General features: G+C 46.6%; 1 protein-coding gene and 2 long non-coding RNA genes across 6 annotated transcripts in view; 1 reads left to right on the top strand and 2 right to left on the bottom strand.

The window, feature by feature from the left end:
• Positions 1 to 4,099, bottom strand: part of LOC116217081 — a 14,096-nt gene extending 9,997 nt beyond the window's left edge. The window contains exon 1 of the long non-coding RNA XR_004161013.1: positions 211 to 4,099. This is a non-coding gene — a long non-coding RNA (uncharacterized LOC116217081). The remainder of the gene's footprint in view (positions 1 to 210) is intronic.
• LOC109369572 overlaps positions 1 to 9,210 on the bottom strand; it is a 97,458-nt gene extending 88,248 nt beyond the window's left edge. For both annotated transcript variants that reach the window (XR_004161012.1, XR_004161011.1), the window contains exons 1-2: positions 9,088 to 9,210; positions 7,448 to 7,721 (exon numbers count right to left, since the gene is read on the bottom strand). This is a non-coding gene — a long non-coding RNA (uncharacterized LOC109369572). The remainder of the gene's footprint in view (positions 1 to 7,447; positions 7,722 to 9,087) is intronic.
• On the top strand, positions 8,300 to 19,340 carry ADPGK (ADP dependent glucokinase). Of its 3 annotated transcripts, none has more exons than XM_031555240.1 (7): positions 8,300 to 8,406; positions 12,661 to 12,886; positions 13,868 to 13,930; positions 14,565 to 14,685; positions 15,189 to 15,385; positions 16,013 to 16,111; positions 16,910 to 19,340. In XM_031555240.1, the coding sequence occupies exons 2-7, from the start codon at positions 12,794 to 12,796 to the stop codon at positions 17,459 to 17,461; spliced, it is 1,125 nt and encodes a 374-aa protein (XP_031411100.1). In that variant the 5' UTR covers positions 8,300 to 8,406; positions 12,661 to 12,793; the 3' UTR covers positions 17,462 to 19,340. The 3 variants fall into 3 exon arrangements, with proteins under 3 accessions (XP_031411100.1, XP_010715462.1, XP_010715463.1); XM_010717160.3 differs by lacking the exon at positions 8,300 to 8,406 and adding an exon at positions 8,931 to 9,251; XM_010717161.3 differs by lacking the exon at positions 8,300 to 8,406 and adding an exon at positions 9,037 to 9,251 and having other exon boundaries at positions 16,913 to 17,461.

Genomic DNA, 19,340 nt, shown 5'->3' with positions numbered 1-19,340 from the left:
AAAAAAAAGCCTGTCTTGGCTTTCAATTTACTTGAGGTTCTGAGCTGCCCCACATTGGCTTTTCTACACTGACATCCAAACATTTGTTTCTGCCTGCTGCTTGGAGCTGACCTACAAGGTTGTGACCCAGCCCCCAGGGAGCAGCCAGAAGCCCCACGGCAGGCCTGGCACTCAAGGCACGCCCCGGTTCTATTTTCAGATCGAATTTACCTCAGTTTGTATTAAATGCCAGGTGTCTGTTTGATGTCTCTGCTGCGGTGGCAACTCTCAGATCACATTTGGTTTCCCGTGGACAAAATCCAAGAGTGACGGATGGCTGGATGGGTGCCCGGCTGAAAGCTCAAGAGCCTACCAGCAAGAAGCATTGCAGCACCTGTGACTTCAGCTGAACAGAAAAAAATAACGTGCAGTGCCACTGAAAATCCAGCTGCCCGCAGGGTCCTGCTCCTCACCTGCCTCACCTACCTGGGTAACTTGCTAACCTGATCAAGTGCTTAGTGCATCACCGTGCCCTTTTGTAGTTGTGTCCCAAGCAGCTGTCCAGAGCTGTCCTTTTCACCTTCAGCTGCTTACTGAATGCTAAATCAAGTAGTAGACCCCACAGTTATCAGCTCCTTTCCCCTAAGAGGGCTCTGTTGGGATTGGGATTTCTGACACCTCTCCTTGTTTGACATCTCAGGCCTTCACTTGAAGAGAAGCCCATGCTCAGTAACATCTCAGCACTCCACAGCAAAACACAGCACTGCCACGGCACGTCACACTGCACATCCACAGCACCCACTATCTCCTCTCTGACAGTGGTGAATAGTGTGATGCCTGGGAAAGAGACGGAGAGCAATCATTCACTGGTCACCCTCCAGACAGATGGCTTCATAACCCTCCATAACATTTCTCTGCAGCATCTCTGCTTGATACTGAAGCATGCCATTAGTTCAGCTTCTGTACAGAAGCTGGTCTGGATCATCCTTATTGCTCTTCTCTGAAGATTTTTTTTTTTTTAATATAAAACTTTTTTTTGAGACTAATGGGCAACCAGAACTACTCTTGTGGCCCATGTTCAGCTAAAAAGAGTGTTTTGTCCAAGCAGAATTAGCAGCTGTCTTTGGAGCAAATGACAGCCAGGTCTAATCACTTTCCTTCAGAGACACAAGATGGACCCACTCACTGTTAAGGTCTTCTGCATGCTTGATATTTCAGCTGGAGTTGAAGTATGAAACAATAAAGTGACACACTAATCTGCTTTGACAACACAATGAATACATCAGCTGTTATGTCTGAAATAAGGTAGAAAAGGATCACTTTGCTTTCTTCTTCATAGCTGTAAACATGAAGGAGGGAGAGTCTTTCTCTCTTCAGCAAGGTGCTGTCAGTGCTTTCTCTCCTCTGTTAGCCCACCTGCCCTCTGGGCCTTGTCTCCCAGAGCACCACCAAGTGGGCCTTCAATGCTATGAGCCGAACAGCCAGGCGTGCTTTGCTCTAAGTTGGTGAGAAGAGCCCAACCACCTACGTTAGCCTGAAGACACTGCAAAATAGCTTTCATGAAGAATCATCTCTGAGTTCATAACATGAATACAACAGCATAAAATAACGTGCAGGCTTTTGAAAGAATCTCTCTGGAATCTACGGGTCAGTCAGCCATATGGCCACAAAGCATTTCGCTGGGAATTTACCTGACTCTCAGTTCAAGCTCCTTGGTTAGCTACGTCTCCTTGTCACACACGTCACCTAGCCTAGGGGCAGCACACCCTCACAGGAGCTGCAGGTGCCTCAGAACTACAAAGGGAAAATGAATTTCATGCTCACAGTGTTTCAATAATATCTGCATGGTAGCATAAGTCAGAACAGACATCAAACAGTATTTACAATAGCATAGGTTTTGTTCTGGATTTCTGTGATTGAGTTAGTATTATTCCTAGTGCATAAGAAACTACTTGCTTTGAAATCTGTTCAACCCATTCCCCATATAATCAGTCTCAACTCCCTCTTGCTCCTCTGTCTCCTTTTTGTTTTATAGAACATTTTCTGAGTGTTTCACACGCACATCACTTTACTCAGCCACATTTCTTCTGGAGAAGCTTCCACTTCTCCAAGTGTTGCCTGCCCTCCTCTGCCGATTAGCAGAGCAGAAGCAGCTGCCCTCCTCTGCCGATTAAGACATCTGTTTTCACTATCATTGGACCATCTTACACCAAGCCCTCCACACCTTACACAGAAGGAAAATACCACCACAACTTTGTTAAAGCAAGTACTGTTGCTAAAACCTCTGCAGACAGATCTGTAGAAGACAGTTTTGCTGGACCCCAGCGTTTGAGAGTTGAGTCAGTTAATATATATGACATGGGGACGCATACGAGTAGTTTACAATATGAACTATGAAATATACAAATAGTTTTGGCAGTCTCGCTGGTGAAATTTTCCATCAGCTGCCTCTCAGTAGACCAATACACAAATTTATTGCCAAACATGAATCAGGGCTTCAGTTTGCGTGTTAAACTGTGCCTAGCTCAGAACAACACAGAAGGCACATTGCATCAGTCAGCACATCGCCTGCCCGACAGAAAGCACAGCTCACTGCTGCAGCCCTCGGTCCCCATTCCTTGAGCTGCAGCACAGCCTGTGCTACACTTTACCCAATGCAATTCTACCACAGCTGTGATTAGAATGAGACACTTTTTGCTGGTAAAACTGCACAGCTCTCAGCTACAGATCATGCCTCTTCCCTCAATTATGTTCACAGAACTGTGACCCAAGTGTGCCCTACCCATTGGCAAAGTAACCTCAGCATGCCCTCGTGTACAGCTCTGCAAGTAAGCAGAACTAAGGACAGCAAACACTTGGGTCTCTCTGTTCTAGTCTATCCAGGCGTGCCTGCAGCCTTCTTCCACAGTCCTCCACCACAGCAAGAGCTTAAATTAAAGCCTAAAGGGTTGCAAATGAAAGGCTTCACAGAGATCCATTTTTTAGGAGTTTTCTTGAATGGTAATAGAAACAAGTGAATCCATTTGAGGTGTATAATTCTGCTGATGGGGTGGTACTACTCCCATCTGTTAGAGCTACACACTGATAACATTGTTTAGCAGCAGTCTGTCTGTCCTCACTGCTGCAGTGCTAGAGAGACACCAAACCTTTAAACCAACTCACTCTCGGTGACACCAGCATCATCGACATGACAGGAACAGAGTTTGTAGTGTACGTAATAAAGAATGCAAAGTGTGTTTTATAAGATACGATCCACACAATGCTCCCCAGTTGCTACGTAAATTGGATGGATCTAGTGGACTGAAGAATAATATATGAAGAAGCTTTGTTTTCAGATTTCCTTTCCCAAGACAAGATTGGGCATCTGTCATTCATCTTTTACCTCGCTGAAGAAGTTGGAATAGAATAAAGCACTTAAAGCATTGCTTTATCCTGCTCATATCAGAAGTAGATCCATCCTTTCTTCCGGGTCATTATACAGTGTCAGCACCCAACAGCTCTTGCAGGACTGTTTACAGGGCCAAGCCTGCCAGATAAAGAGGTGTTTAGCTGGCCTGTTGTTCGGCAGCTCTCAACAACTGGCAGCCCTGCTCACAGCCGGATCTGCTGCAGGGAAGGGGCCGAAGCCCTGCCAGGCATGGCAGGTGGCTGATGCCAGGCCCAAAAGCAAAGCCAGCATGCAGGCTGCATTTACAAGTAAGGACTTCAGGCACAGCTCAATTTCACACTCAGGAGCTAACATGACACACTCATCATTCACATCCGCCCATCTTTGAAAAGGAAACCTCTCCCACCTGACTCCCCTTCTTTTTGCTGTTCTACTTGACTAGCCTTCTCTATTTTCCCCTAAGCCTATCATCCCACATGCTAATACTTCCCAGGCTTCCTAACCTCCCCCTTACTTCCAGAGGATCCTTTTCCAGTTGGTGCAGCTGCACCAACTTGCAGTCTCACCAGAACAAGAACAGAATCAGAGAACCATTAGGGTAGGAACTAGGATCATCTAGTCCAGTCAGCAGCCCATCCCCTCCATGCCCAGTAAACACATCCCTAAGTGCCACATCTCCACATCTCTTGAACGCCTGCGGGGACAGTGACTCCACCACCTCCCTGGACAGCCTGCGCCACTGCAGTACCACTCCTTCAGAGAAGTTTCACCTAATACCCAACTTGAACCTCCCCTGGCACAACTTGAGGCCATTCCTTCTCATCATATCGCAGCTACTTGGGAGGAGAGGCTGACCTCCACCTCACCACAGCCTCCCTTTTAGGAGCTGTAGGAAGAGATAAGGCCTCCCCTGAGCCCCCTCCCGACTGACCCATCCCAGCTCCCTCAGCCACTCCCCATAACAGTTGTGCTCCAGACCTCTCACAGCTCTGTTGCCCTTCTCCAGACACACTCCAGGGCCTTGATGTCTTTCTTTTTGCAAGGGGCACAAAACAACACAGCACTCGTGGTGTGGCCTCCCCAGTGCTAACTACAGGGGGATGATCACCTCCCTATTCCTGCTGGCTGCACTATTTCTAAAACAAGCCACTGGCAGATATCATTGGCCTTCTTGGTCACCTGGGCACACTGCCGGCTCACGTTCAGCCGAGCATCAACCGAAACAGCTCCAGAGTCTTTTCCTCCGCACAGCTTGCCAGTCACTCTCCCCCAAGCCTGTAACAATACACAGGGGTGTTGTGACCAAAGTGCAGGACCCAGCCCTTGGTTTGTTGTAGCTCAACCCACTGGCCCATCGACGCAGCCTGTCCAGATCCTTCTGTAGGGCATTCTGGTCACAGAAGGCAATGAGGTTGGGCAAGCAGCAGCTGCCTTTCATGAACCTGAGCAGGCTGGGCCTGATCCCCTGGTTGTCCCACACCTGCAATCAAGACTTCCTCAATTTTTTCCTCACATATTCCTTGATAATTTCCTAACCCATCTTCTTCTGACGAAGAGTCAAGACTCCCTCAATTTCTGATGATCTGAATCACTTTCTCCAGTAACAGGGCAATACTTCCTGTGCATAGGCTGCCACTGCCAAGAACTCAAATTGCTCAGGGTATTCACCAGCACACTTGGTAGTTCACTCTTGCTCCAGCTCTGGGGCCTTCTGCTGGAAAGCAGGCTCATCACCACAGGGTGTGAGCCATCAGCACTACAAAACCCAGCAATTTGGCTCAAACTGAAAGCAGCACATAATTTTGGATCTGGATGTTCCCAGCTTCAGCCCTGATGCATCAGCCAAGATGGAAGCCGTTCCACCCCCCACTGCTGAGTTAAAAAAAAAAAAATAGGCAAGGCCTCCAAATAAGACAGATTTATAATCATGAGGTGGAGTGGGAAGAAAAATTCTCTGCACAGAAAGATTGCTTCTGCAACAGCGAGGCTCTTATGTGGTGGCTCAGATTCTGCAGAACACCCAAACAACTGGCATCTGACAGCTTCACACTAGCATTTCTTCCAAACTCTAATCCTGGGTACAGACAATGCTTGTCCTAATTAAGTAATTTAAATGGGGACTTGCATCTTTCCTGTGCGACTCTAGTTCTGAAGCGCTGCACTACTGATGAGTGTTTTGCAACTGCCAAGACATGAAAGCGTGCTTGTTATTAACACATCACTATATAATTAGGGGACTTAGCAGGGGGCTGGGTATTCTCATGTTCTTTTTCCTCTGGCACTGACACTGCTAGATGAAAGTCTTTAGGTACCCCGTTAGGTGACAAGTGAAAATTAGTTCTGTGGCCAAAACCAAGTAATTTGGCACAATTTAGGAGAGAGATGGTATTTTCTGCTCCAAAAGGTCCCAGAATTGGAACAGCAGGAGGTGTTACTGATCAAGATTGAGATGTGGTGGCCAAGCTGAGTGTGTGTTATGGAGCAGAGAAGCAGTGGGTGCTCAAGTCCAGGACTGAGATACGTTGGCAGAGCTGATATGGGGAATGCTGCACAATTTCTGAGCATAGCACAGTCTATTTGAATTGGAGTTCCTCTGCTCATCTGCATGGCTCACTGCAAACTTTCTTCTGAATTTTCCAGGCCATTACTAGGACCCACCCAAAAAGCCTATTTTCCACTTTTTCCTACTCCTCTAGCAGCAAGCAATCATGCTCATGTACTCTGTTACTGGCTCCCACTAAATGTCACAGGTCAAGCATCAGAAACATCCACAGTAATTCCATGAGTTTGAACAGACACACGCTCTAATGAGTTTCAAATTCGGATTAAACGAGGCCTGCAATCAAAGAGAGGAGGGTGTGGGATTTCAGGGAAAGGTTTGATCTCAGAGAACATGCAGACAACACCTGAATAATTGACTTCAGGAAGCCTAGGGAGCACAGAGACGCAGTAATATGATGGGAGTGCTGGCTGCCACAGGAGGCAACAGCACTGCAGCCATCTGCAATGCAAATCCTGCCTTGAGCACTACCTAATGTTTATTAGGTGCAGCTAAAGATTCAATCCCAGGCACTAAAGATATGCATGACCGATCCCACCAACAATAAAGGAATTCATCGTTTGAGAAAAACTCCTTCCCGCATTGTGCGCATGCCTACAGTTTAAGCTGGCCAAAGTAGGTCAAAAGGAATGAATCCATTTGAATATGTAAATTCAACTTAATAAGGAGTAAAAACAATTGCTTGCAAGTTCAAGCTACAGAAAACAGTTCTCCACAGTTCCTTTGGGAACCCAAAGCTCTGGCTTTCACCCCTCCCTGTTATTCCTCTGCTTTCCTATCCTCGCCCCCTTTCCTCTCACTTCCTGCCTAACAGGATTCTGGCAAACCCCCATGCCTCAAAACTGTGCTTGTGATCAGAAAAGCAAACTCAGTAAGGTCATTAAGAAGCTCATGCATAAAGGTTTGTGAGCACTGAGTGGCTGCTGAGAGCACATGCTCTGTGTGCAACTCTCCATAGCTAATTTTCAAAAGAAGCATTTGCCTGCTTGTTTGTCTGCCTCCTGCAGACAAAGTTCCCCCGTCACATTTTTTTTCTTCTTTTGCTAAAGGGAACAAATTCAGTTTCCAGTAACTGAAAATTGATTAAAACTGCCTTTGTTGTACACCCCCTCCAAGTCACAAGCAGCTCATACCATGAAACTGTGTCAAGAAAAGGACTTCTTACACAGAGAACTTCATATAATCAGGAAGAAGAAATGCAGAATAACTGTAGAGGTGACATTTTAACTCTTTGTTTTGAAACCTACCAACTCTTCCTGTATTAAGAAGTATTCCAGCAAAAGTTCTTAAAATCATTCTGTCACGCCTTCAAAACAACACACAAACCCAAATGAGAAATAATTAAACAGGAATTAAATTAATATTTTTCTACTCAATTCTGAGTCACTGCATGAATCCAGCAGCCCTGTACCCCTCCCCATCACCTCTAACTAAAGTTTGTGGGATGCTGGGCAGCTTAAGAGACGAGAAATAAGGTGTTGCATTTTGGTTGGGATCTGACAGTTTCACCTCTAAATTACCTTTTCCAGGCAGATCTAGATCTGCATTAGGTTAAAACAAGTATGCACCAAAACTGCTTGTTAGCTCCGTAACTGAACAGGTTCAGTAAGGGAACTTTTCTTCTTGTTGTCTTGCAGGAATCAAGATCATAAAACAAATCTTTCAGTTATCTTTGCAGCCTCTTTCAAGACCACTGACAAAACTGGTCACGGAGCTGGAATGTTTGCAGAGTTTGCAGAGACCAAATAGCAGTGGTTCCTCCCAGGCAAGTTTAATGTGGAAACTGTACCTGTTCTGGGAATAAAAAGACTATTTTAGTCTTCAGAGAAGCAATACAGAACACAGCCTTAGCATCAGATGAAAAACTAATCACCCCAAATTGGAATCATGGCTAATTCCCTGACATACCACACTACTGGATGGGTTATCTGCTTGTTGTCCAACCCTCTGGTGGCACAGCACTAATCACGGAGTCCCTGAGCTGTGTCAGCGCTGCAGGTGCCTTATGGGCACTCTAATTATGATGTTCCGCGACAAGGCTATAAATACACAGGCTCCCACAGGTGAAGACCTGATTGCACTGAGCAGCGAGGGGCTCCTGTGGTGTTGGCTGCGTCCTCCAGCAGCACAGCATTAAGCAAAGCTGCACCTGGGGAGCCCAGGGGTATGGCAGCAAGATTTCATAGTGCATACAGCAGCAGGAAAAGGGCCAAAGTGAAAAAGAGTAAACTAGTTAAACGGAAAGTCCTACCGACAAAGCCTCAGAAGCCTTCTGCCACTCCATCTCCTTTACTGTTTGTTTTGTCAGAGTTCGAGAAAGTGACAACCATTCACAACACAGAGCTGAGTAAGCAAATTATCAGCCCTCAGCCAACGCAGCTGTCAAACTCCCGCACGTTCCGTCGCAGGCTCACAGCTGACGCTCCTGCCGCTCCAGCAGCCCGTGCCGCCCCGCTCCCCTCACAGCCCAGCTTCCAAGGTGGGCAGCGCTCCGTGCGAAGCTCGGGCAGAGCCGGGGCTGGGGGCTGAGATCGGGAGCTGCGCTACTGAGGAAAAGGCTGAAGAACACAGCAGAAATACGGCCCGTGAGCCCACAGAGGTGCAGGGCAGTGAGGGACGGAGGGCGGCCTGAGGAAGGTGAAAACGAATGCAGCTCCATCCTGTGAGGACCGAGCCCTGACGGAGGCACCAAGACGGCGCTCCCCGCAGGCTCCTCGGTCCCCACACCATGGCACTCACACCCCACAGGTGGGGGGCCAGGCTCCCCCGGGCCGGACGGCCCCAGGACACCCCGAAGCCCTGACGGCCGTGAGGGAGCACCTCCTTCCGCCATTTGCTCTCACGAAGCACCGCCGCGCTCGCGCTCCCCCCTTATTCCCGTAGCTCAGCTACACCCGCAGCGCAGCCGCACATCGCCGCCGTACGCAAACGGCGCAGGGAGTGAGAGGCTGCGCATTTCGCGTAGAGCCCGCCCCGATTCCTGAAGCGGCTTTACGACAGACGGGGCCCGGAGGGGGCGGGACGCCACGGAGGCGGCGTAAGGAGGGCCCCCGCGTCCATCCCTCCCGCCTTCCTCCCCCCTCAGACGTGGCGGGGGAAGGGCCGCGCGATGTGGCAGCGATCTGCGTGCGTGGGCCTGCTGGCCCTGGCGCTGGGCTACCTTTGGCTGCTGGGCCCCCAGCCGTCCCCCTCCATTCTCCAGCACCTCTCCGCCTCTCTGCTGGGCGGGCTGAGCCGCGCCGGCTCCCTGGAGAGCCGCATGGTAGCGGCCTGGCAGGCGGCCATCGTCCGCCCGGCGCGGGGCTGGGGACGCGTCGCCGTCGGGTAGGTCACTGTCGGGTAGGACACCGTGCATGCGCAGGCTTCCAGCGGCAGGCGTGGCACAGCGCTGAGCGGAGCGAGATGGGACGGGACGGGATGGGACGGGACGGGACGGGATGAGACTGCTGCCCGCTGAGGGCCGCTCGGCGGGGCGGGCTGCGCGCTGCGCCTCGCTTCGCTGTGTGTGAAATGGTTTCGTGTACTGACAGGGTGACTTGGGGACGGCTGGCGGCGCTGATGGGTGTGAGAGGGTTAGTTAGACGGAGTGAGGCCTTCTCGCAAAGGTAGAGGTGGGGAAGAGAAGAACGGTGGTACCTGTGGTGCGATAGGAACGTGGCAGCAGGTCAAGGGAGGCGATCTGCCCTCTGCTCTGCCCTGTTGAGGCCGCATCTGCAGTGCTGGGTCCAGTTCTGGGCTCCTCTGTTCCAAAAACGCAGAGATTTTCTAGAAAGTGTAGTTGTGGGCCATGGAGATACTTGGGGCCTGGAGCATCTCCTGCGTGAGGAAAGGCTGAGAGACCTGGGGCTGTTCTGTCTGGAGAAGGCTGAAGGGGAATCTGGTCAGTGCTTATCAATATCTAAAGGGCAGAAGGCAAGTAGGGCTGGGCTCTTTTTGGTGGTGTGCAATATCGGGACAAGGGGTCACAAACTTAAACACAGGAAATTCCGTACTAACACAAGAAGGAACTTACTGTCAGAGTGACAGAGCACTGGAACAGCCTGCTCAGACAAGTGGTGGAGTCTCCTTCTTTGGAGATACTTAAGACATGCCTGGACACCTTCCTACCTGTGCAACCTGCTTTAGCAGGGGTTGGACTCAATGATCTTCAGAGGTTCCTTCCAGCCCTTACAGTTCTTTGATTCTGTGAATGGAATCAAAGGGAAGAAATGAGAGAGGAAAGGGGATGGGAAAGAGCACTGGGCATTAAAACACCTGTGTGTGCATGGTGAAGTCCAGCACTCCTTTTAACCTGCAGAGAAAGAGGGTTGGGGAAAGTTTAGGAATGTCACATCAATTTGAAAAGCAGGGTTTAAATCTGACCATTAAACTTGGTATTATATATAGCACTTTACTCACTTTCTTTTAAATAGAAGGACGTGACAGAATAACTTGTCTTTGACCATGAGGTTCAACCTTCAAGTGTTGGAAAAAGTTATTCAGCATAATGGATGCAGAGCTGATACAGTGTTACAGTCTGTCATTCTCTTGTGTTATGGTTGATGCAGACTTTCTGACCTGACTATGTTGCAGATAGTTTTTTCAATGTCTCATGCCTTCTCTTTTCCACACCTTCACTGGAATAGACAGTTAACTTCAGTTTGTTCCTTGCTTTCTTCTTTGCCTTAAAGGGACTGATTGTGTATGTATATATCTCTATATATAAAACAGATGCCCACACCAGACACCCAGGGCCTCAAAGTTCACCAGCAGAAGCAGTTCATTAGTAGCACATTCCCGCTGTTAGGGGAGTTTATTGAAAGTAAGAAGTGTGTTAGCAGAGTAGGGAGAGGGAAGACAGCTGGAAGATGATTAGAAGCGTCTCACTTGAAAGAACTGTTACTTGGTTTATGTCCCCTTGTGTCTTTAATGATCATTAAAACATGAGATTGCTGACCTTTTGCTGCAGTGAGACTGTGGCTAAAACACCACTGATGCTTATTGCTTCTTTGCTTTTCTCTGCGAGGCAAGGGGATTTTTCTCTCTTTAGCATACCAGGTGATGCACAGTATAGAGGATTTCTGTTCTAATATGAAGTGTGTTACAACCTGCACTAAAAACCCTGGAGGTTTTTCATGTCCTTTATTCTGTACGATGCAGCCTTGCTGTGCTTGGGACCAAGTCATGCATCAGAGGTCACTGACAAGGAGGAATGGCTGTGTGTTCTGAGCTGGCATGCAAGCAGGCGGTGGTACTCAGAGTGTTATGGGCAGATGCTGAGTAGGTTGGAGATACTGGGAAAGCTTTGGAGATTGTTTGGATCCCTGTTGTGGAAGCATGGGATGGAGGAACAGAACCACAGAATTGTAGGGGAAAGCACACTTAAGAACAGTTCCAGAACCATAGAATCGTTTGAGATGGAAGAGACCCTTAATGGCCATCAGTCCAACTCCCTCACCCACAGCACATCAGGTGCTCAGAGCCCCCCAGCCTGACCTTGGTGTCTGCAGGGATGGGGCATCACTGCCTCTCTGGGCAACCTGTGCCACTGCCTCACTGCCCTTAGTGTGCAAAACTTCTTCCTTACATCCAGTATATATCTTCCCTTCTGTAGTTTGAAACCATTTCCCCTTGTCCTGTCACAGCAGACCCCGCTTAACAGTCTGTGCCCTTCTTTCTTACAGCCCCTTTAAAATGCTGAAAGGCCACTTCATGTCTCCCCAGAGCCTTCTTGTCTCTGGGCTGCATGGCCCCAGAAAATGCTATAGTAATTGCTCATGTGAGCTTAGTAAATATGTTGCTTATATCAGTATCTCTCTGAAACCCAGGAACAGGAATAAGTGCTTATAATTTTGTCCTGAAATACGCTAGTAATGCATGCTAGATGTTTCCTGGGGACCTGGTTGCAGCCCAGAAACTTTCCTGCTCTCTTTGAATTTGATTCACTGTGCTTTAATTGCTGTAGTTTGTAAGGGGGGGGACTGGAAGGCTTGTACCACAGGTGTGATTTCATCCAAATCTGCTAAGTTGGCCCTTACAACTTCCCAACTAGTGCTGGATTCTTCTGTTCTTCTGTTTGAGAGGAGGAGGTGGGCTATCTGTGGCACTTTAGGATGGTGCTTTGGAAGCTGTGGTCTTTAAGTGTTTCAACTGAGAAGTGTCTCACTTCTCATAAACAGAGCTGGTCCAGGTATGGGCTGTCATGTATGTGGTTTTGCTTTTTGTTAGTGGTAGTTGAAATTGGAGAGGTTGATGGGTAGATTTAAATACTTCCAGCTTTCTTTTTAACAGTTCTGAATTGCCTGCAGGTCTTAAACTAGAACTAGGACAATAAAAATGTCTTTGTTCTAGGAATTAAAAGTTAAAAATGCTATTATTATTGTGCCTGCTCTTTTTTGAGCAAGCCTAGGACAGCAAATGAAGTGTAAAACCAATTAGAACGTACACAGCCAGCACTGAAAATAAGCAGCTTATGCTTTCTTGTTTTAATTCATTGGAATTTTAGAGATCCATCTCGTCGGCCCTGTGCTGGAGCACAGTTAAAACACGTCAAGAGGAGAGCACCAAAGTTCAGAACTGCAGGAAACTCGTATCTCTGTGTTTTTGCTTTTCTCATTTGGTTGGTTGTTTTTTCCTGAGGGCTGTCAGAACTCACAGCAGACCTCGCTGGCTGGGAAGTGATGTCACTGTATTGTCTCACAAGTGCCCCAGCACACAGTGGTTTCCCAGTATGCGTTTTCCTTCTCTGTTTCAGTGTCAATGCCTGCGTCGACGTGGTTCTGTCCGGCGTGAAGTTGTTGGAGGCACTTGGTCTTAAACCCGGGTTGGGAAAAAATCATGATGTCCTGAACTCCAGACAGGACCTGAGAGAAGCATTCACTCACTTCATGGAGAAAGGAGCAGCTGCCGAACGCTTCTTCAGCGACGCTGAGTCCTTCCATCACATAGCACAGACTGCCTCGGAGCACCCTGGTGCACAGGTATGTCTTGCCCATGTAGATAAGGTTTGAGAAGCTTGTTTCTTATGTTCTGCATGACTTTGATGACTTCTGTTCTCCCTAGGGAGAGCACAGTCATTTAGGGAAAAAACTATGCTATAGCTAAGAACAGAACTCTGCACTGAGTAGTAGGGCTTTGAATAGCTCGTGCTTTGCTTGCATTCTTCAAACCAAAATGTCCATCCAAGATGGCTCTGTATGAATACTACTGGAGATATTTTTATGTTTCATGGGAGCCAGATGGGGTTGATGATATCAGAGGCTCTAATGTCTTGTAATGAGGCAGAAAGCAAGGAAATGGATCCGAGTGTTAGGAGCACTCCAGTTAGCTTCAGCACTTCAATGCAGGTTTCAAATTCTCTCTAGAAGGTGGGGTGATGAAAAGAAAGAATTAATTTTCCTGAAGCCTCCCTTTCCAGAAGCAGAGTTCTTTTGCTCTGGTTACACTGGGTCTTCTGAATCTACTTGGTACCTATTTGACAGCTCATTGTCCCAAACTGTTTAATGCAGAAGAAGCTTCTACAATTCTGCTCACATTGTGAGGGCACAGGTAGCAGTTCCACCCTAACTGCAAATTGAATGAAATATTGTTGCAATTTTTAAATGACTGCTAGTTTGCTTTGCTGATTTAAAAACAAAAACAAACAAACAAAAAAAAAAAAAACAACTGAAAACTTGCAGAGATATAAAAGGGAATATTTGTTACATATTAATTGATTTGTTAGAGGGTTGTGTTTTACCTGAGGACAAATACTTAGGTTTAAAAAAACAGGGAACATTAAATTTGTTGACGTCTGACAGAGAATTTTAATTGTTTTGCCATCAGCCCCAGCGAGCTTTGCTAAATTCTCTAATGCTGGGACATCTTCTGAAATGCTAAAATCTTGAGTCTTCTACAGGTGACTAAGCATGTGTAAAGCTATCAAAGCAAGGCAATACCCATACTGCCCTTATATTTTACAGCTTTACGTTGGAGGCAATGCTGCTCTCATTGGTCAGAAGCTTGCAGCAAATCCAGACCTGAAGGTAGGTGTTCCAAGAATTTCATGTTATTTGCTCATCTGTAATGAGGCTTAAAGTACATCCCTGTAGATATGGGAGATCTTGCAACTGGAGCTGTTTCTTGGGGTACAGCAGAACACATCATTGGCCTTATATACTGAAAAGCACAGATGATTTGTTTAATTCTTAATATTTTACATCTGTTGCCTAGGAAATGGTTGCTAGTTTATTGCTCCCTTTGAGTTATTGGCTTTTATCTTCATCTTCCCTCTAATAAAACAAATACAAATCCCTGTGTCATCCTAATCCTCTCAATTTTTGCTCTCTTGTTTTAGTAGAAGCGAGTTTCTTTTTTCAGGTGGTCATGTGGAGACCACATTGTCTGAAAAAGATTGGTGTGAGATCCTCACAGTGAGGTTGGAAAAGTCTTGGTTGAATAAAGCTTGGTTCTAATGCTGTTATGGTTTAAGTCAAGATTTCTGTAAAGTGAACAACCAAACACTGAAGGGAATACATTTTCCTGTATGAGAGCTGTCTCACTCGTCAACTACTGTTGGGAAGAGATCAACAAATTTGGGACTGATGCATACATGGAGTGGCTTTCATAGAGTAAGATGGCTACTTTTATGAATCCTTGATTGGTTTTCTTGTTTCCTAGATCCTCCTTTGTGGCCCAGTTGGTCCCAAACTCCATGAACTACTAGATGACAATGTGGTTGTGCCACCTGAATCCATGCAGGAAAGAGATGAGTTCCATCTTATCCTGGAATATCAAGCAGGTACCTTGCCAAAGGCTGAATGTTAGATGGGAGCCCTGGACGTCGCAAAGATATTCCTGGTTTTAAAGTTTGTTGATTTGTTGTTGTGGGGTTTTTTGAATCAATTAATTCCAAAAGGACCGTGTAAGTTATCAGTGCTGACAGCTGTCAGTGGGCTAATCTGGTAATTCCTTGCGCTGCAGGGAGCTGTGGTAGGTAAACAGACATCTTACATTCCTTTGAAACTTTATTTCTTTGTAATACAGTTACTGTAAATACTGTCTCATGCTGCTGTGCTGCCATCCCTTTGGTTCTGTATTCTCCTGTGCTACAGCCTACAGAAATGAAGCATACTTTGCACTTTGTTGATATCCTAAGCAGACATGGAGGTATAATTGTGCTGGCAGTAGCTGTTAGTTGGGAAATCATGCCTCCAGATTCCAGCAGGATATCCCCCAAAATAACCTCTAGATACGTAGTCTCATTTGCTTCTCCTCTGAATGTTCATCTTTGCTCCCCCCTAGGTGAAGAGTGGGGACAAGTGAAGGCACCCAACGCCAACCGCTTTATCTTCTCCCATGACCTATCAAATGGTGCCCTAAATATGCTGGAAGTGTTCGTGTCCAGTTTGGAGGAATTTCAGCCTGATCTCGTGGTACTTTCAGGACTGCACATGATGGAAGGCCAGAGCAAGGAGATGCGACACAGACGTCTAATGGAGGTAGGACGCTTAAACACCAGCATTTCCTTAACTTCCATTCCATCAAATGCGCCCCAGCAGACTTTTGGCTTCCCAGGCTTGAAGTTGTAAGTAAGCCACATCTTCAGGTCTCTGCATGCTACAAGAAGAATGCAAACTGTAAGAATGGCACAGTCTAATCTTGTTGGATTCTGTGGGTTGTCTACAGCAAAAAAAGTTCTCTGTTAGTGCTGACTGGCTGGCTGGGCAGACTGGCATCGTTCTTGGAGCCTGTATAGTGGCTGATTACACTTTTTCTGTTCCACGCGCTAAGATGATCAAAGTTTTAATCAAGACTTCTTTAAGTGTTATCTCTTAGATAACCCAAATGGCAACATCCGCTTTTGAGCCCAAAGGAGCTATGCCAGGTTGCCTGTCTTACACCTGAGTGCCCATCTCAATGAGCTTGTCTTTTTCTCTTCTAACATCAGCTGTTTTATGGCTGTTTCAGACTTCTCATGTTTCTGAAACAGACTGCAGGAAAACTGATTATAATCTAATCTACCCCCAGCTCAGCTCTGGAGCTCTGAAAAACACAAGTTGTTTAAAGTTGTTCTTATTCCCTTTAGCAGGAATGTGTTTTAGATGTTTTTGCCTTTGCCCCTGCAGGCGGTAGCCTCCATCTCTGACATTCCTACTGACATTCCTATACACCTGGAGCTGGCCAGTATGACTGATCAGGACTTTATGAGCAACATTGTGCATCAGGTAACAAAAATGAGAGGACATGCTCTTTTTATCAGTTTCCTTTTCTTTAGTGTCACAGTGTATAGACTGGTAGATGAACAGAGAAAAGAAAACTTGAAATTAGTTTTCTTAGTCCCTTTGATGAAAAATTAAGAGCGCGGGTTTAATGCCAGCTGATGCATTCTGAACACTTTGATTTTCCTCTGCTGATGTTAACAGCTCAATGCAGTGACTTGGGGCTTTGTAGAGGACAGATCTGTTTTTTTCAGCTCACAGAGTATGGTCTCCTTGGAAGTTTCACTGGTTGATTCTCAGTTCATCTTCACCATGGAGTAGCATTTTTTGCGGATCTGAGCTTATTCAGCAACTGTTCAACAAACTTGCCATGTAGACATAGCATGGGCTCTATTCTCTCTGGTGAAGGTGTTTGGCAATCAGGGAAAGATGACCAAGGAGAATGCTCACAACTCCAAAGGTACAGGTACCTTCAGTTGGTTTGGATTTAGCAGGATTGCAGATTTCTAGGGAAAAATGAGGATTTACATTTGAGCTTTTTAATTTCAAAAAACTAAATTTCCCGCAGTCCTTCCTTCTTGCAAGTCCTGATGGTCCACTATCAAAGCTGACATGGCTCCAATCCCAGTCTTAGGAACGTTTCATGTGGATTTGATGCTTGATTACTCCTTAAAGTGTGTCTAGAAAATTAATTGCACAAAATGTACAGTAGTCAGCAGACTGTAACACACGTCTGTAGAATGGATGAGAACGCAGTCTGATCTCTCTCTGAGAGAAAAATTCCTGTTCCCATGTTCCTGTTAGCAGGTCTTTCCCCTGGTGAACTCCATTGGTCTGAACGAGCAGGAGCTGCTCTTCCTCACGCAGTCGGCCTCTGGTCCCCACGCCTCCCTGGCTTCCTGGAACGGCGTCCCTGACGTGGGTGCCGTCAGCGACATCCTCTTCTGGATCCTGAAGGAGCACGGGAAGACTGCGGACCGGGCCTCGGATCTCACACGGATCCACTTCCACACGCTGGCCTACCACATCCTGGCCACAGTGGATGGGCACTGGGGCAACCAGGTGGCTGCCGTGGCTGCCGGAGCCAGAGCGGCAGGGGCGCAGGCCTGTGCGACCGAAACCATCGATACTAGCAGAGTCTTTCTTAAAGCTCCTCTGGAGTTTGTGACCTCCCAGATAGAGGCACCTTCCAAAATATCCTTAAATCCAGACGAGCCAGTGGTGCATTGGCACAGAGAAGGCATCTCCTTCCATTTCACACCTGTTTTGGTGTGCAAAGATCCCGTGCGGACCGTGGGACTTGGGGATGCTATTTCAGCTGAAGGACTGCTATATTCAGAAATAAATCTTCAGTAGAAGACTGAAGCCCCCTTTGTCTGCAGAACTGTACGGTGTCTGAGGAACCATGCTGTTATCATTAGGATTTCAGCCAGTGCTGATATAGGAACAGAATCAGGGTGCGGTATGTTTTCTGGATATAACAGAAGAGCCAAAGAATAATTCCAGGTGTAAACTGTCAGATACATTCCAGTCACTTTGCAGTGACTAGAAGACTAGAACACTTCAGTGTTCTACTGTTAAGTGCAGAGGTTTTCATATTTAATGTGAAAATTGGCTTTTCTTTGTCTTAAGTATTTGGGGAGGGACACAAATAATCAAAACCCACATTTGGAGGTCTGCTCTTTGTAAGTGCACGTGAGCCTTGTCTGCTAGTGCTGGAAAGTGCGGCAGCCCTGAGAGCTTCCTCCCCATGGATCCCAGGGAGAACACAGCACTGCTCAGCCCTGTCCTGCTTATGATAAAGTAAAAATAGAAAACTCCTGCATTATCTCCTCACAGCACATGGCTAGGTGGCAGGAGCAAACCTTCCGCTCGTTCAGTGTGCTGATGAAATCTGTTCCTGACAAAATTACCTCTCAACCTCAGTGCCCCTGCAGCGGAAGGAGCCAGAGCCCGAAAATGTGATGCACGCTGTACCTGCTCCTTAAATGCACAGGTGGGCTCAAGGCAGTTTAAATTATTTTGGGTATCTGTTCTTTCTGTGACTGACGGGATTCAACTCGTTGCCTGCAGTTAGTCTTGGGGCAATTGAAGTGAAGATATTCAGGGTTTATATTTGGGGACACAGCTTTATTTTTTTGTCGGGTAAGCAACAAAACGTTACCTGTGTCTGCTACATGCTAAATGCCAAGAGCCACAGCAGCTCGCTGCTTGCTCCCTTTGCTAACAGCTGCTTACACGGGGTGTTGTACAGCTTACAGCAACCTGTTGAGTGCTGGAGACTAATTTTTTGTTTGGGAACTCCTGTGCAGTTTTCTACAGTTTTGCTGCCTTCTGTTCAGATGGATTTATTAGGAAAGGGTCCTTAGAAGCTCTAAGTGTTTAGCAGGGAAGGCTGACGGGAAGAGCTTTTTTTCCTTTGATGAGGTCACTGGGCTGTCTTTGCTCTGGACAGCCTTTGAAATTAAAAAATAAAAAAAAATAGAGCTGTGTCTTATCCGTCTAATTGAATAGTATCATGGCCTTGCTAGTTTAGAAATCTTGTTTAATCTGTGTATTGTTTAATACATTATTTATATTTTTACCTTTTGGTAATAGCCCAGCACTTACTGCACAGCATCAGTATTCTTCTTGTCTCTTTTCCAGCACAGCTTTGTCTCTGTCCACTTCCAGTTCTTATTTCCATAGCTATCTACGGATATTTTCAGTGTGATGATTAAATGCAGCCAGTGTGTGCGTGCAAGTCTGTGCTGTATCAGGATTGTAGGTCACTGTTTGAATCTGAGCAGCAGGAGGAGAGTCAGGATCACCTAGGCTGGAGCGATCTGTTTCAGCAAGGTTGCTATATGGCATTTAGTGATGTTCTCCTGGTGGAAAACACCACTATGAACGCTCTATAAGGACAAAGATTGTCAGCTGTTTGAACTTTTATGGACGTCACGCAGAATATTATCTGTCATTATGTATTTAACTGCTCCTCTCCCTCTGAGCAAAGTCGTCTGTGTTGTATCAGAGGAGAAATGCTCAGTGCTGTGTTTTCCCATTGTGTGTCCCATCCTGGCCTTCTGTTGACTCTCAGTATCTATTTCAGTGCAGGATCTTCCTAAGACTGGAAGCCTTTCTTTTCAGTGTCTTTTTTAAAATTATTATTTATAAACTGTAGCGCGGGACTTGGAGTTCTGGTTTAGTCTTCCTACAGGAAAAAAATAAATAAAAATGTCTCCTGACAACTGTC

The sequence above is a fragment of the Meleagris gallopavo genome, chromosome 12 (assembly GCF_000146605.3).
Source record: "Meleagris gallopavo isolate NT-WF06-2002-E0010 breed Aviagen turkey brand Nicholas breeding stock chromosome 12, Turkey_5.1, whole genome shotgun sequence".
Taxonomy (NCBI): Eukaryota; Metazoa; Chordata; class Aves; order Galliformes; family Phasianidae; genus Meleagris; species Meleagris gallopavo.
Note: the sequence above shows the minus strand (reverse complement) of the source record. Positions and strands in the feature narration are given on the sequence as shown.